General features: G+C 53.7%; 1 protein-coding gene across 1 annotated transcript in view; it reads left to right on the top strand.

Moving 5' to 3' along the window:
* Positions 1-15,755: 15,755 nt before the first annotated feature.
* The window catches only part of LOC144153296 (uncharacterized), a 24,788-nt gene continuing 23,120 nt past the window's right edge, over positions 15,756-17,423 (top strand). The window contains exon 1 of the mRNA XM_077684947.1: positions 15,756-16,253. Coding sequence (XP_077541073.1) covers positions 15,815-16,253 — 439 coding nt within the window. The 5' untranslated portion in view covers positions 15,756-15,814. The remainder of the gene's footprint in view (positions 16,254-17,423) is intronic.

Here is a 17,423-nt window from a genome sequence, read left to right as displayed (position 1 = left end):
TAAGCCTCGCGATCTGTGCGGTGCCCTGGGCCTCGGCTATCTCGCTGAGGGTGTTGTGCACCCCCAGTTCGAGAAGCCTTTCTGTGTTGGTATGTGCGTATAGGCCTAGGGCCGTCTTATAAGCTTTGCGTAGCAGAGCTTCCACTTTCCCTCGCTCCGCCACCGTCCAATTGTGGAATGCAGCTACATATGCAACGTGGCTGACGGCGAACGACTGGACCAGCCTGAGGAGATTCGCCTCTCTCATGCCTCCGTGTCTGGACGCCACTCGTTTGATCAACCTCAAGGCCATTCCGACTTTTGATTCCAACTTGGCAACGGTGAAGCCGTTGTGTCCGTGGGCGTCGATGTGTAGTCCGAGGACTCGCAGCGTCTTCACCCTCGGAATGGCCGTCCCGTCCCGCGTCTTCAGGTGGATGTTATTGTTTCTTTCTTCTTCTCCTCTCTTGTGGCTTCCTCTTCTCTTTGGTGTTAGTACCAGCAGCTCCGACTTGGTCGGGGAGCACGTCAGACCGGTGTCTTTTAGGTGATCTTCGACTGCGTCGATGGCCTCTTGCAGGGACGCCTCGATCTCGCCGTCACTGCCGCCGGACACCCACAGCGTGATGTCGTCCGCGTATATGGTGTGTCCGACTTTCGGGACGCCCTGGAGGCGCTGGGCGACCCCGATCATTACGATGTTAAACAGCGTCGGCGAGATCACGGCGCCCTGTGGCGTCCCCGTGCTCCCCAGACTCTTCTTTGGCAGCTCCATGTCACCGGCAACGATCCTCGTGGTGCGGCCCGAGAGGAAGTCGCGAATGTACGCGAACGACCTCTCCCCCATGTTGAGGCGCGAGACCTGGTCCAGGATGGCTGAGTGTCGGACGTTGTCAAACGCCCCTTTCAGATCTAGGCCGAGCACCGCCCGGTTGTCCATGGAGCCGGCCGGCCAGTCGATGACTTCGTTCTTGAGCAGCAACATTGCGTCCTGGGTGCTTAACTTGGCCCTGAAGCCCAGCATGGTGTCCGGGTACAGGCCTTCCTCTTCGAGGTATGTCTGCCACCTGTTGAGCAGGACGTGCTCCAGCACCTTCCCCACGCAGGACGTCAGGGATATCGGCCGCAGGTTGTCTATGCTCGGTTCCTTTCCCGGCTTCGGGATCAGGACCGTCTTTGCCTCCTTCCAGCTGGCCGTGAGCTTGCCGATTCGCCAGCACTGGTTGTAGTATCCCGTCAGCGATTTTATCGCCGCATCGCTCAGGTTGCGTAGCGCTTTGTTGGTAACCCCGTCCGGCCCTGGGGCGGACTTGCTGTTTATCGTTTGGATGACTGCCCGCACCTCCCATTCCTCGATGTCGGCGTCGAGCTTGGCATTGGCCTCGCCCGCGTAACTCGGGAGGGGGGTCGGCGGGGTGGACGGGAGGTACTGGTGGTTTATGCGCCGGCGGACCTCGGCCTCGCCGAGCTCCCTTTTCGCTTTGTGCAGCGTCCGTGCGAGGGTGTGATGTTGGGCCCCTTTCGTTTTGCCTTCGTCAAGGAGGTGCCGGAGCAGATGCCAGGTCCTGCTCTTATGGATCTGGCCGTCCGCTTCCTGACAGACCGCCTGCCACTGCTGTCGGCAGAGCACCGCGCTGTGCTTCTCGATTTCGATGTTTAGCAGTGCTATTCTTTTGCGGAGCCTTCTGTTGTGGCGTTGCCTCCGCCATCGAGCCTTCAGCGAGTTCCTCGCCTCCAGCAAGTGCGCGAGGCGGCTGTCCAGCTGCGGGGTCTCTTCGTCGACCTCGATTTCCTTGGTGGCTGTTTTCGCGGCCGCGTTCAAGGCTCGCGTCCACTTCTCGATGTCTCCATCCTCCTCTTCCTGGGCCTGTCCGATAATCAGGGCGTCCAGCTCCGTTCTGTATTTATTCCAGTCTGTGATGGCCTGCTTGCGGGTGACCGGGGGTCGGCCGTGCAGCGGCACCGCAATTTCCAGGACGCAGTGGTCGCTGCCCAACGTCTCGCCCGTGTTCCGCCAGCTTACTCCCGCAGTGGCTTTGCTGCAGAAAACGAGGTCCGGATTCGTATCGCGCTGCACCGACGTGCCGTGTCGCGTGTAGATGTTCGTGTCGTTGAGCAGGTGGAGTTCCGCCTCGAGAGCCTCGTCGTGCAGATTTCGCCCCTTGGCCGTGGTCTTCTGGTACCCCCACGCCGTGTGCGGCGCGTTAAAGTCTCCGCACACGAGCGCGGTGTCGTCCCCGGCAAGCTGCTTCGTTCTTTGCATGAGTGATCTGAACTTTTGTTGGGATTGCTTGGGGTTACTGTAGATGTTGATTAAATACGTGCTTTCTTTCTTCTTTCGGCCCGTCACGACTTCGATTGCCAAGTGTTCAATGGTACTGTTCTGCAGTAAGCCGTGTTCTATGTACGTGATTCCTTTCCTCACCAGGGTACACACTCCCTGCCCCGCGCCTTTCCCGGCCTTTCTTGCGCTGGGCGGGCTGGCATAGGAGCGGTACCCCGGCAAGCCTGGGGAGGGGTCTTCCATGTGCGTTTCCTGTATTAATATGACGTCTGGTCTCTTGCCGACACTCTTGATGTATTGTTGTAATGTTGCCTTTTTTCCTCGCAGGCCATTCGCGTTCCACTGCCAAACCACAAGCTCGTGCGCTAGCGTTGTTCCGGCCATGTTGGGCGAGTGACGTTGGCCACCTGCTGTTGCTGCGGCGGCTGTGGTTGTGGCTGTAGTGGTTGCTGTGGCGACTGCGGCGGCTGCTGTTGTTGTTGGTGGTGGGTGATGTCAGGGATTCTCGCTAGTAGTTGTTGTAACAGGCTTTCCACATTCGCTATGCGGGTACTCATGTCCGCTGTCACGGCTTCTACTTTAGCTATGCGGGTGCTCATGTCCGCTGTCGCGGCTTCCACCTTTGCCAGCCTCTGGTTGATGGCTTCCAGCTCTTTTTCCTCGTGGTCGACGCGCTCCTCCACCCGCTGTTGGCGGCATTCGAGCGCTTCTAGCATAATAACCCGCCTCTTGGTTCTGGGGCTGAAGTCTTCCATCTCCTCCTCTTCCTCCTCTTCTTCTTCTTCTGCAGTTATAAAATCGTTTCTCCTCTTCGTAGCTGCCATTACTTCTTCTTCCTCTCTTTCTTCTTCCTTCTCCTCTGTGGACCCCGCCGTCTGCAGGCCAGCCGCGTACTCCGGCTCCGTCTCTTCCTGCAGCTGCATTCGTTCTTCTCGCGCGTGCGCTCGCCTGGGCGCCTGTCTTCGCGCGACCTGCGGTGGTTGAGTTCGCAACTGCAGCGATGGCTGTTGTTTCAGCTGACATTGTTGCCGTTGTTGTAGCTGATTGAGGATCATGTCCATTTTGGCACTGAGTTCCTGTATTTGCCTGTCTTTTTGCGCTAGCTGCGCCTTGAGACGTGCAACCTCGTTCGTCTCCGCCATTGGTTGATGTTGTTGTTGCAGTTGCCTTTGCTGTGGCCTCGGCTGCGGCGGTGCTGGCAGCGGCGGTGGTACCGCCGCCGCCTGTCCTGCCACTGTCCTGGCCCACGTGATTCCCTCTTGCAGCTGTCCGCCACCGCCGCTGCTGCTCCCTCCGCGGTTTCCCGCGTTGCCGGTTGACCTTTCCGCCGCCGGAGCGCTGCCATCTGTTGCGTTTGTCGTTGCCGTTGCGGCTGCCGTGACCTTTCGAGCGGGCTTCGCTCCAGCTGGCCCAGCCGCCGCCTCTCTGCCGTTATTGACGTCAGCCGCATTCCTTCGTGGATTCGACTGCCTTGGTTGCTGCATTTTCGCGCCTTTTTCGGGTGCGTGCTGCTGCTGCTGCTGCAGCTGCGGGAAGTCAGCTAGGCCTAACTTCGGCGCGTGTTGCTGCCGCTGCTGCCTTTGTACCTCCTCTGCACGCCGGCGCTCCCACCTTCGTTGCTTCACCAAATGGGGGGTCTTATATCGGTTCTTACAACCCGCCTCCCCGGTGGGGTGAGCCCCGCCGCATAGCTTGCAGCGGGGGTTGCATTCCCGCTCGTGCGCGGGGCCCGGGTTGGACGCTCCGCACGCAAAGCATATCTTAGTGTTTGGGTAAGGGCACACGTCCGCGCGGTGCCCCAACCTGCCGCAGCACCGGCACACTTCGTAGTGCTGCCTGTATAGACTGCATTTGGTGATTGCCACTCCGAACTTTATTGTATTTGGTACCTTGGTGCCCTCGAAGGCTACGATCACCGTGGTGGTATTGCCTATTCTGTGCGCTTCGAGCGCCGTTGGATTCTCCTCGCCGACTATAATTTCCTGCAGGTCCTGCTCCGTATACACGGTCGGAATGCCCCTGATGACTCCTTTCACGGTGCCCTCGGGTGCCGGTGCGTACGCGAATACTTCGTGCATCCTGCCCGCTATCCTGAGCGAGCTGATGCTCGAGTACTTCTGAGCTCTCTGCTCGTTCGTGGTGCTAATGACTATAATATTTTGCGAGTCGTTGGTGCATATCGCGTCCTCCCTAGACTCTTGCAACGTGGTACCCACCATCTCGAAGATGGCCTCCATGAGTAGCGGTGCCGCCGTGCGAGCTACGTTAAGCCCGCCACGTGGCCGGAGTATTACTCTAAAATCACCCTTCGGTAGCTCGCGCGGCATGCGCGCTGCCTTCGTTAGCCTGGCCGCGACCTGCCTAACGAACTTTGCCTGATTCTTAACGGGGGCTGCGGCGGGCGCGGGAACGGACGCGACCGCGGCCGCGGAAGCGGCAGAAGAAGTGGGGACCGACTTACCGCCGGCCGCTTCCTCCCCGGTCGTCCGCCGCCGCATCCTTCGCCTCGCTTCCTGCCATCTGCCTTCTCCGCCCTCCTTCGGTGTTGGATCCTCGCCGGCAACTGTGACCGACATCCTCCCTTGCGTGTAGTTGACTTGCATCGTTGGCGCTTGCCGGTGGTTGCCGTCCCTCTCGAACTCGGGAACCTGGGTGGTTGTAGTAGCGGTGGTGGTAATGATAGCATTGGTGTCCTCGATGTCGGTGTCCATGGAGGTGGACATCTCTCCTTCCAGGATGGTCTCCGTCTTCGCCGCAGCGGCCGTCAGGGAGGCGCCAGAAAGAAGATCGGTTTGCGCCAGTGGAAGGGGTGCGCTAGCGGCCACAGCCGCTTCACACGCACTGTCCAGCATGGGGCACGTGCCGTCGGGCGCGAGGCTCGTGCCGTCGAGCATGGGGCCACCTCAGCGCTCTGCTCACGTGCTGCAAGCAGCCGGCGAAGCTCCTAGGCCTAACCCACCGAGTGGGCTAGAACTTGCCCGGTAAAGCGTCTACTCACGTGAAACGTCCGGGATTCGGTGTCGAGGTGTGCACTAGACAACCGCGCACTCAGAAATCACGCGTACATGAGCCTGAGATGAAAAAGACCATTGAAAAAGTCAAATTCACCGGAGACCGATGTGAGCGCATCTTCACTTTCCTCGCCCCCTCTTGTTCTGGGAGAAAATATTCGTTCCCTGAAACAGTGCTCGCTCGACAAATGGGGTCACGTAAGACACCGTTGCTTGCGTCAATCGGCCAGTGTCGTCTGAGACAACCCCAAGCACCGTAGTGCTGTGCAGCTAAACCAAGGATGCTGTGCGCAGTACAAACAGCAGAACGCATCAGTACTTCTATGTTTACATGTGCTTTCGTAACTTCCACTGTTTGTCCCATCATTCCTATTGCTTTGTAAAGAATGTGCCCTAAATTTAAGCGCAAATCGCTCGTTCGTCTAGTTTGTAAGCTCTACCTAATTTGCGTCTGCTTCTGCCAGCCTCCGCCAATCGCAGAGCTTAGCCCATGTGACATCACAGGTTCTGTTGCGGGAAATGAGCTGGTGGGTCGCATGACCATTCCCGTTTTTCCTAATTATGTAGCTTATTTGAGCGAAGTTTGCGTTAAAAGTGGTGTCAGTATGATTCTAACGAGACAATCTTTTGAATGAACCAAACTTGTGTTTTCTCTTCATGGCTCCTTTAAGGCCATCCTCGAAATTGACGAAGATACTTTTGGTCCCATACCGACCGGCGGCCGGTGAATGCCACAGGACGCAGTACCATCTCCACTTCTGTTGAATCGGTCTTCCCTTATCGATCTTCCCGCGGGCGCTCCAAACCAGATTGCGGGCATCATGCATGATCTTTATACCTTAATTCTGACGATGTGGCCACACGATCATCCACGGGATCCGAGGGATCTATTGAGGACTGTTTGAAGGCTACCACCAAAGCCGTCAATTGTTATGCAAAGGAGTGTGGGCTTGGATGCGCCCCACAAAAATAAAAGATCCTCTTGGTTCAACCTGGTCGCCCTGGAAACTCCTCACCCCCTCCCACCCCACAACCGACAGTTAGCACGCCCTTGACGGGCATACTATCAAGGTCGCTCCTTGATCATGAGCCCGGGGATATTCTTCCAGCAAATTGGGAAAAACACTACTCTTATAACTCGCCTCAAGGCTACCGTCGATCAAGTCACTCATGTTGCGCAGAGCTCAAATCCAGATACATTGGAGAGCCCGACTCTCTACGGATATATATAGTCCAGGCCTTTGTGGTCTCCAGAGTGACGTGCTACGCTCCTTACGCCCTACTCGCCCCTTCCGAAGTCGATCAACTGGATCCCCTTTTCCGCAAGGCCCACATGCAGGCGCTGGGCCTCCCAATTAACACTTCCGCACCAGTCTTCTGCAAATGGGTGTTCATAACACCATTCGCCAGATCACCAGATAACACCATAACACCATTCGCCCACCAGCGAGTACGACTTTCAACAACTGCCGGTCGAACCCTCTTCCTCCTACACTGTCTTGGTCTTCAGCACCGCTAGAGCACTCACCATCAGACATGGTTTCTACATGCAAGTCTTCCGAAACCTTCCCACAGTCCCTCCGATTCCGCGGAATATGCACCCCGTTCACAATGAGGGCCGACTTTCAGTGCGGGCCCAAACTCTAGGGTGCATGTATAGCGGTAACTGCCTCGTCGCATATGAACGCCGCTGCATAACCGGGTTGGCCAGCACTGTAGTGCTTACGGACCAACAACACATGAGCACTGTCAGCGTCAAGGCCCACACAGCACTAGAGGCTCAGGAAGTGGCTGTACCCCTCATAATAACACAGACCGATCGCGTGGCAATCCTCACAGACAGCCAACAGGCCCGCAGAAACTATTCCAATGGGCGCATTAACTGTACAGCCCAGCGTCTCCTCCAGGCTCACCCCCCTATGGGGTCCACCACGATCATCTGGACACCAGTGCATCTTCGAGAGCCCGGCAATGAGAGGGCAAAGCACACTGCTATAGAGGTTTTACTAACCACACCATCTGGGACGGCAGATGGGCCCTGGTACCCATCTCATCTGATCTGGTTCGGGGACATCACTTTCTACTATCGGTTGAGTCGACGAACCCTCCCTTCACCTCACCCGAATCTCTCCCAAGGCCAGGCACGCAGCGTTCGGGCCCTGCAAACAAACACCTTCGCGCACCCACCCCGCAACTCTCCCTTTTTCCTGACCCTCTCCTATCGACTTTGCCGCCATTTCAGAGCCATGAGAACACTCTATCGTATGGTGGTTGGGTGCGCAGTTCATTCCTTCCACCACTTAGCCCGTTTATCTTATCTTAAGCCTGGTTATGTCCACTGCAGGAATAACGCTCTCTCCCAAAGATCTGCAGCTACGCCTATCGAGTGCCTGAAGGCCGATAGTGTGGTTGTATAATCATTGGGACGTTTTTAGCAAATTTACTCAACCAGGGTTGCTAAATCTTTGTCTAGAGAGAAAATGCTGTTTGTGTCCCACGACGACTCACCCAGCATGGTTGAGCCTATCTACTACAGTTTCCCGTGCTACCCGGCGGCGCTATACACCGGACCAGGCAGCATTTCGAACCTGGTACAACGCTCTAGAGGGTAGCATGAAATGTGCATAGAGCGCGCAAGGAGAGCAGCAACGCTTCCCCCCGCGCTTTCTTCTGCTTCAAGGGGCCTTTTCCCTGAATCTGTTTAGTACACCTGATCTTTTGGAGCGCCTCCTGGCCAGCTCCTCCCTCGTCGTTCAGTAGCAGCTGGCGGAGAGGGCGGTGTCCACAGCGAGGAGCAATGGAGTCCTGGAGTTGAGAGGACACACCCCCAAGGAAATCCTTCCATGCCACAGCAACAAAGTTGTTTATTTTCTCTCTCTCTCTCTCTCTCTCTCTCTCTCTCTCTCTCTCTCTCTCTCTCTCTCTTCTCACGACAGCTATTATATTAATTGGCAGATGTCTTGAGTCGGTATGTGGCAGAGACTTTATTTAAATCTGATGTGTCACGAAGCAGAATAAACGGATGCTCCGCAGGACTGAGGGGAACGCATGTGGCCAATGTGCGGGGCGACGCCGGGGCGGCTTGGTGGAGGAGCAGCCCAGCCCCCTTCAGGTGTGTAGTATGTGGGGTGGTAACAGATGTTGATGCTGACAGTGAGGTGAGCGTCTGGCGAGCGGACAAGCCCAGTGGGTACGTTTCGCATCAGTACGCCGGTACGTATACCGGTATGTGCGAGTTGTAAGTGGTCATGTCGACGTCGCCGCCCAATGTGACACTTTGTGAGTCGGTGGTCAGTTTCTGACGGCAGCTGTCGTCGCCACTGGTTAATCCAAGCGAAGGGGCATGTTGTCAAACCTACAGTCAGCCTTGACGTTACGTTGATTCTCACAACGCGACAAACAACGCCAAACTCATTGTACGTCAAGCTGTGAGAACCGGCTGAAGTTAGACATCGAAGGGTAACGTTGGGGCGTCGCAAACTCATTGGGGACGTCAGGCAAACGCACACCCGCGTTCATAGGATCTCGCCACTGTTATTTAACATCGCCATGAAGGACCTCCCACCGAAATTGCAGTCAATGCCCCACATTAAACACGCACTATATGCGGATGACCTTACCGTCTGGACGCCTACTGGCTCCATTGGAGAGCAGCAAGACGCCTTACAGCAAGCAATTACTGCTACCTTTCACTACCTCCAGACACGAGGCCTCCAGTGCGCACCCGAAAAATCGGCTTTGCTAGCGCTCCGCTCCCAGCCTTCTCACAAATCTGCTCGAGGTATTCCTGAACCTCAATTGGCCATTGCAGGGCAGCCAGTCCCCAACGTCCCGCAACTGCGGCTGTTGGGTCTCACAATACCCAAAAACGGCTCTGGACTGCACACAATTTCCCCTCTGCATAAAACCCTGTCGCAACTGATGCACCTTCTGCAACGCATCTCCCACCGCCGTCGAGGCCTTAAAGAGCACGATACCCTACAGATAGTGAAAGCTTTGCTTATTAGCCGCATTACCTACGGAACCCCGTACCTCGCTCTGAAAACAACAGAAAAGGCTCGGCTCAACACTATGATTCGCCAAGCGTACAAAACTGCGCTTCGTCTACCCACTGCGACTGCGACCCACAAACTACTCGCCTTGGGAGTTCACAACACGTGGGAAGAGCTGCAAGAAGCCCATCATTCAGCTCAACTACGGCGCCTGCAATTGACTCCCACTGGTCGACAGGTCCTTACAGCATTAGGACTCAGTCCGTTACCCCCGAGGGAACAAAAACAACGTATTCCTCTGGCCCTGCGAGATGGCATCCGGGTGGCCCCAATTCCTCGCAATATGCACGCCAGCTACCACCTTGGCCGCCGGGTTGCCCATGCTCGAGCTCTAACTGCGCGATACGACGAAGACCCCAGCGCCCTATATACAGATGCTACTCCCTACCCTGGGCGCGCCGGCCACGTAGCCTGCGTAGTTACTCATACTGGCCAATGAGTCACTACCGCCACTACTACCACAAGCTCAATCGATGACACCGAAGAAATAGCAATTGCCCTGGCCGCCATTTCCCGCCCAGACCAAGTAACCATCCTCACCGATTCGCAGACGGCCTGCCGAAATTACCAAATTGGCCGAATTTCTTCACCACCACTTCACATCCTCAAAAACTGCTCAACGATCCCTGACATCCGCATCGTCTGGGCTCCTGGACACGCCGCCATCTCCGGCAATGAAGCGGCTCACGCCGCGGCTCGCGATATGATACACCGAGCCATTGCCGACGGTGGCCAATGTTTACCCCCTCACGATCAACCCCACCCACTGAGTGGCTACACGGAGATTCTCGCGCATTACCGGCAAACTCGCCGTTGTCTCCCACCACCACACTGGCGCCTCTCCAGAGAGGACGCTACAACTTGGCGGCGGCTCCAAACGAATACCTATCCACATCCCACCCGCCTCCACCTCATCTTCCCCACCCAACACTCTTCCCTCTGTGCTCACAGTCCCCAGCCTGGCACCCTCTACCATATACTGTGGGAGTGCCAACGAATTCCAGACTTGCCCCCCCTTTCCAACCCAACCTTCGAGCAGTGGAGGGCTTCCCTGGCCAGCCCGGACCCGGATATCCAGCTTAAGTTGGTGACCCGATCACGGACGGCCAGCCGAAGTCAAGGCATCCCGGACTAGGGACGCCTTCCACGGGGCGACGCCCACACATCAGCCTCTGCTGGAGAAATAAAATATTCTCTCTCTCTCTCTCTCTCTCTCTCTCTCTCTCTCTCTCTCTCTCTCTCTCTCTCTCTCTCTCTCTCTCATAGGATTTGTTGAATCGGCCGCGAACTTCTAACTGCTGCTGTCATCGTCACTGGCCAAATCACTTGAGTGGGTATGTTGCCCAGCCGCCGCAGCCAACGGGAATTTCAGCAAGAGGGTTGATCGCCTCTCAGGAGGCACCGTTTTTTTTTTTTTTTTTGCCAACTGAGCCAAGTAATGCGCGAGTGCTGCTCAAGCATTACTAATTGTCTCCAGAGACATAAAATACCGCCCCCTCCCAATCGTCATTGTCGTCGTTCCCGTGACAGCCACGGTCTCGCGACAGCACGCTCGCAGTCGCCCGAAGAAGAAGCAACCGGTCACAACCATGGAGCCTCCTCCAAAACGTGTGGATTCTCCAACTATTGGAATGAGCTCTCTGAAGTCAGACACCTCCAAGAAGCGGTCAAAACGGACCAAGCAGTCCTCCAGGTCGCCCACCCGGCGCTCCAAGAAGACGACAGGCGAGTGGCTCGAATGGACATATCTGTTGCGGTAACGGTCTAAATAGTGTTGCATCATGGCGGCGATGGGAGCAGTCTGTTGAATTTACCCAACCGGCCAAACCGCTTCCGCTCACGTTACTGGTCAGAATCACGGTTAATTATTAATAGTGACTCTGGCTAGTCAGGGAGCGGAAGCGGTTTGGCCGGATGGATAAAATCACCCCACACTGATCACTTGCACACGCGTAACGACACCAGCGAGGATTTACGCACTGGATGGGTGCAGTGTGTCTTAATTTTTACCCAGCCGGCCAAACCGCTTCAGCTCATGTTACTAGTCAGAGCCACTGTTAATAAACAGTTACTCTGGCTAGTCAGTGAGCGGAAGCAGTTTGGCCGGTTGGGTAAAATGAACACACACTGCTTCCATCGCCGCCATGATGCAACACTATTTAGACCATTACCTGTTGCCTGAGTCGTAAACTTCGAGCTTATGCTTGGCGCTATAAATACCTCAACGAAGAGCCCTTCATCGACCATTTTGGCAGTTTTATTCACCACGCAGGTGTACATACGCTGATAACCTGTATTTACTTCGTTAGCACAAGCCCTGCGCGAGTTGACAGTAACGGGAGAAGCAATTACTTTTACTGTTGGCGAGATGAGGGCGGTGTCTTGGGGAGATAAGGTCCTCCGTCCTTGACCCCAGATGACTTGCCCGTCGCAACAGCCCGCTCTAAAAGCTGACACTCGTCGGAGAGGCGTGAACTGGACACGGCGCACTGACAGAACTCAGGAGTGTTAAAAAATTAAAGCCGTTCCCCTCAATGTGAAAGCTGTCGGGAGTGCAGAGCGGTGGTGCTCAGTGCTCACGCGCCCTCTGCCTGAAACTGCACCAGCGGGAGTTCTGTTATTTTTGTGCTTGCGTTAATTTCGTATGCTGGAGCTGTTTTGCGTCATTTGGAATGCGCAATTTTTTTATTGCGCGGCCGGAGCCTTTCTGCATCATTTAGAACTTGCCATTTTTTTCTTGCGTGGCTGTAACCTTTCTGCGTCATTCCGAACGCGCCAATTTCTTGCGCGGTCGCTTTTTCCGCTTACTATCGTAAAAAGCAACCTAACGAGCGTTCCTAACTAAATGAACGCGGGGGCTACCGGTTATATACACAGATTTTGTCTCAAATGTACCTGCAGTTTTCTTTGCGTTAAACAATGGGAGGATGTACGTCAAGCGCCACCGGTTCACGAGGTTCGAACGTAACCCCCTGGCGACGGTACATCAGGTCCGTTTTCTCGCTGCGCCGCCTGATTCCGGCAGTCGCACCGACCGTTAGCGAGCTTGAAGTCTTGAGGTACGAACGAAACAGACAGCTGAAAGCAGAAGCAAACAGGTCAAACCAAGCAAATCTCACACCAGGGGACATCGACAGGTTCATTTCCTACTTTCAGGAAATGACCTCTAGTGAGACAACCAGAGACATCGGTAGCATTACCTCTAGCCCCTACTTAGCAAGTCTTCCACAATTACCAGATGAGGACTTTGTACGCTTAGTCGCTCCGATTACATTAAAAGAATTAACAGAGTCAATGAAGCAACTCCACAAAGGCAAGGCGCCAGGAGTGGATGGATTGCCAGTCGAGTTTTACAGCACATTTTGGGACCTTCTTGGACCCTTCCTATGCGCAGTACTCAATGACGTTCTCACAACGCACACAGCAACCCGCAGTTTTAAACGAGGTAGGATTATCCTAATACCAAAAAATGCCGGGGCTTGGAACGAACCTACAAGCTGGCGCCCCATCACGTTACTGGGGACGGATTACAAATTACTCGCATCAGTGCTAACAAGACGACTACAACTTACTTTGCCGGAAGTGATAACATCGTGGCAAGCCTGCTCAGTTACAGACAGGAACTGTCAAACCTTAAACATGTTAAACAGAGACATAATAGAGTACACCAAAACAAGACAGGCTAGAGGCTGGCTCATTTCTTTAGATCAAGCACAGGCGTTTGACAGAGTAGAACACAACTACATCTTCGCAACTTTAACAGCCTTCGGATATCCACAGAAGTTTATTAATATATTAGTCATCCTTTATGAAAACATGCAGAGTGATCTAGTAGTAAACAAGCAGGTGGCAACTAGTCTGAGCGTAACAAGAGGGGTACGACAAGGGTGCCCACTTTCCCCATTACTTTTTGTTCTAGCAATAGAACCGTTCTTAAAAAATGTTGAAAATAACTCGCATATCCTAGGCTTACAGCTTCCAGGGAGCCAGACAGTTAAAGTAACGGCGTATGCCGATGATGTTACTTTGTATCTAAGGGACGAAGATAGTTTAGTGCATGCACTTAATTGTTTTGAGGAGTATTCCGAGTTAGCTGGTGCAAGACTAAATTGCACAAAAAGTAAAGCCTTAAGCCTAAGTCCATTAGAAAAACAACACATATATGGAATCCCAGTAGTCACACATGTGGAAATCCTCGGAGTTACTTACACGTCAAGCGGGGTATCACTTAAGACATGGCACCAGACACTTAAACAACTCAGGGAGGATGTAAACGAAGCCTTAGCTTACGACTTTCCATACGCGGTTAGAAGGTATCTGGCATTAAATGTTTTTACAGGGAAAGTATGGTATATAGCCGGGACAGCTGCCCTTCCTCGATACATAGCGGTTAAAATTACATCTGAAGTATTGCGCCTCTTCTGGTCGGATAAAGCAGCCCTAGTCAAAACCGGGAAACTGTGCCTGCCCAGACAATTCGGGGGGTGGAACATCCCCTCCGTAACCAATTATGCCGTGACCTATGCTTTGAAAAGTGTTCTTAGGGTCCTTGATCTGCAGACGGGGCATCCAGCAAGGCAGCTCTGTGTATACGTCTTGGGAGCGCAAGCTAGGTTATTTCCCCAGCATACTCCGGATGGGCCCAAGACAACTCAGCCACCCCCCTTTTACGCCAAAGTAATAGCAGCATATAAGAAACTAACCATACATAACTCACAAAGAGAAGTAGAAGATATGAGGAACATAGAACTGGCTCAGAAATTAGATGAGACGAGTCCTGAAAACCTAGAAGAGAAACAAAAGAACTTTCCTTGGCGCACGCTGATCAATGCAAATGTACCGGGTGAAGCCCAAGACGTAACATGGAAGTATGGGTGGTCAGTCTTGCAGACGAGAACTGTCTTAAGGAGATGGGGTACAACAACAACAACAGACAAGTGTGTGCACTGTAATCAGAGGGAGACAAATGAACACGCAATGGTCCAATGTACAGTCGCCAAAACATTTTGGCTCATAGTGAGTAGGGCATATAGACAACTCCGTATTCGGGACTTCCTGGAGGGCAGACGGTGCCCAAGAAACCCTCTAGCTGTGCTTATCATAACGATTGGTCTTTATGTACTGTGGATAAACAGGTATACTGCTGTCAAGCAATCACGCCCCCGACGTAACCAGTGGAACTTAGTGATCCACATGCACACAAAACTAACCGAAAACCTGGAAGCAGAGCTCTTCTTCTTAGGGGAAGAAGAATTCTTGAGAAAATGGTCTTGTCCTTTCATTGAGGTTCAAAACGGGCGAGTGCACTTGAGCTGCACTCCAATACACGGATTACGCTTCACGGGAACATAAAAGGAGGCTTATAAAAGCGGATGTGCCTAAGCCGCACTCCAATACATGGGCTACATTTCAGGGAAATAACGGGAGGCTCATAAAAGTGAGTGCACTTGAGTTGCACTCCAATAACGTACGGGTCAAGTTTACGGGAACATAAGGGGAGGCTTTTAAAAGGCGCAAGCACCTCGGGCGGGGGAGACTCTCCTCCCGCACCTGTGCACTTGGCGCCTCACTCTACTACAAAGTGAGCGGGCTCGCAAATGTAAGCCGCGTACTTGCGTTTTTACAGGTGTAAGCCATGTGGTGCGGATGTAAACCGCGTGATTGTGTTGCTACTGCCAAAGGCAGTTCCAATTGCATTATGTAAACAGAGGTCATGTTCTGAGTATTCAATAAGTTTTGTGGCCCCAAATGGGAAGGTGGGCCAAATAAGTGTATGCGGTACAGTCAACAAACCAATGGTCGGTTTCTTTTGTATTTGTTTTTGCATTTGAATGTGTTGAAGCTGCGTATGTAGCAAGGAAGACCCGAGTAAATGAAACGTCTTGTGTAAAGGGAGCTGGTGCTTGGGGTGGGGGAGTAGTTCCCCCCCTCCCAGGACACAGGCTGTCCTCTCAGTGCACAATTTATGTACCAAGAAGTGTACGTCATTTGCATTCGTGTTCATGCAATGTTAGTTTTTCACTCATTTCGTATCTGCTTTGTTAATAGCAAGGAGAGATGTCGTCCTGCAATGTAACGGACGGACCGAGTATGTAAACGTGGAAAAGCGTAACCACGAGTGTTTTGTACTTCCTTTTGTTACAAGAGAAAAATAAAAATTCCTTTGCTAGCGAGCTGCGACAACAAGGCGAGCCCATAAAGTGCTCCGCACTTAAAAGCAAGCCTGCAAGAGTGCCATCGAACTAGCGCCTTTCCGATCCCTAACCACAGGCACAACCCCTGCGCCTGACATGAAACGCTGTGCTCAGAGGCAGAAACACTAATCTAAGCCTCCCTCCTTAGGTGAGGGGTTAAGGACGGTAAAAACTATTTTGGTAACGGTCAATATGGGCGTAAAAACACTTTTATTTTCTTCAACCACTTAGACTTCAGTGTGCCATAATCCTCCCGCAACCGCTGCTTCGGCCTCTTTAGAAACATGTGGCTGCATGTCGCACACTCGCGCAGATGGCGAAGAATGCGGCAGCGAATACCCTTCAGAGTTCCCCTCTAGGAGGTCGTCATTGTCTACGACGAGGCGTTCAAGCAGGGAGAAGCCAAGTCGCAGCGAGGAGTCTGGTCCGCCCAGCACAGGAGGGCACGCCGCGAGCGAATCCCTGGTTGATTTGGGAGCGTCGAAGGCAGCCCCCGCCAACTCGGGGGAGCTTGTTGGCGGGAAAGCACGGGAGCCCCAGCCGAGTTCCTCGACGGTGGACGTGGGAGTTCCCAAGGCTGCCGCCGTCGTCGCTGCGGTTGCTGTCACCGAGGAAGCACCCAAGCCCACCGCTGCGCTGTCTGGGGCAACCATCACGACGGAACCGCCGCCAGCCTCCGGCGTCCTTGCCGGCGACGAGCACGCGTCACCCGCTCCCGTCGACAGCCAGTTGGGTAAGCGAGATTTCGAGAGTTGAACAATCATACCAGCGCATAAATCTGAGTTTACGCGACTTGCCTTGAAGCTTCGGGCAACACTATGACAGGCACCCCCCCCCCCTACCCCCCTCCCCCTTCCCGCCCCGGCCCCTGTCAGTCAGCTTATGGTGCTTTATTTTCTACCTTTGCAATACTGCTTCACACTCCTTTACATTAACGGTCCAGCACTTTAAATTTTAAAATCTGAAATGCCTTTAGAACGTAGTCATCAAGTGAGTCCACAAAGTGCACCAAATCCAATGATTCCAGCTCTGCTCCCATCACATAACCTAAAAATTATTTTCTCTCTTTCTCGTTTTGGCCGTGGTTTGAGGGCTTCGGGGACGCCACGTAATCCATATCACGGCCGCTGGCCTGCTTACTGTTTTGTTGCAGGAATAAATGCATTAGATAACGCAACGACCACAAAGGTGTCGGCTGCGACGTCCAAGTCACGCAGTGCGGCTCTGTGCTGGCGATAACTAAAGCCACGAAGGAGAGAGTTAAAAAGCCTTTAGTGGGAGAGCCTCTTCTTTTAAACTAGCCTTTAACCGAGCATGCTGCCAGCGTATTCGGCTTGCAAATAAGGAGGTGAATTCAACACGAGAACTATCCCCGGCCAAGCGGATGGATAAATTCGACCGGGGACGCATGTAAAGGGTGGTGCGACGATAATTGGAAGACTTTAAAAAAAAATTTCCTGATCGAACCACCGCTCTGTTCGTGCTAAAACTTCACACGAAGGTCGCATTTTGTGGTCTATTTTATTTGACACCGAGAACAACGCCGGGAATTACCTGTTACTCTGAAAATAAATAAAAAAATTACACCATCTTCCCGCGAGGGGAACCATGGGGTAGATGCGACGCATCGGGGGTTGCCGTTGCGTTTCCGTTATGTTAGCAATGTCAGCGTGTGGATTGCTGTTGTTGTGTATCCTATTTACGCAGCATGTTGACCCCCGATGCGTCGCATCTACCCCATGGTTCCCCTCGCGGGAAGATATGTGTAATTTTTTTAACCGAGCGCTAGCTGCGCGCTAACGCACAGCTGGCACGGCGACGGGAGCGAGCGCAGCCGAGCGCAGGCTGCGCGCTGACCGCGCTGACGCACAGATGGCGCTGCGGTGAGAGCGGCGGAGAGCGC

This window comes from Haemaphysalis longicornis, unplaced genomic scaffold (assembly GCF_048455015.1).
Source record: "Haemaphysalis longicornis isolate Haplotype H1 unplaced genomic scaffold, Haemaphysalis longicornis Haplotype H1 scaffold_9, whole genome shotgun sequence".
Taxonomy (NCBI): Eukaryota; Metazoa; Arthropoda; class Arachnida; order Ixodida; family Ixodidae; genus Haemaphysalis; species Haemaphysalis longicornis.
This window is presented reverse-complemented; position numbering and strand designations above follow the sequence as displayed.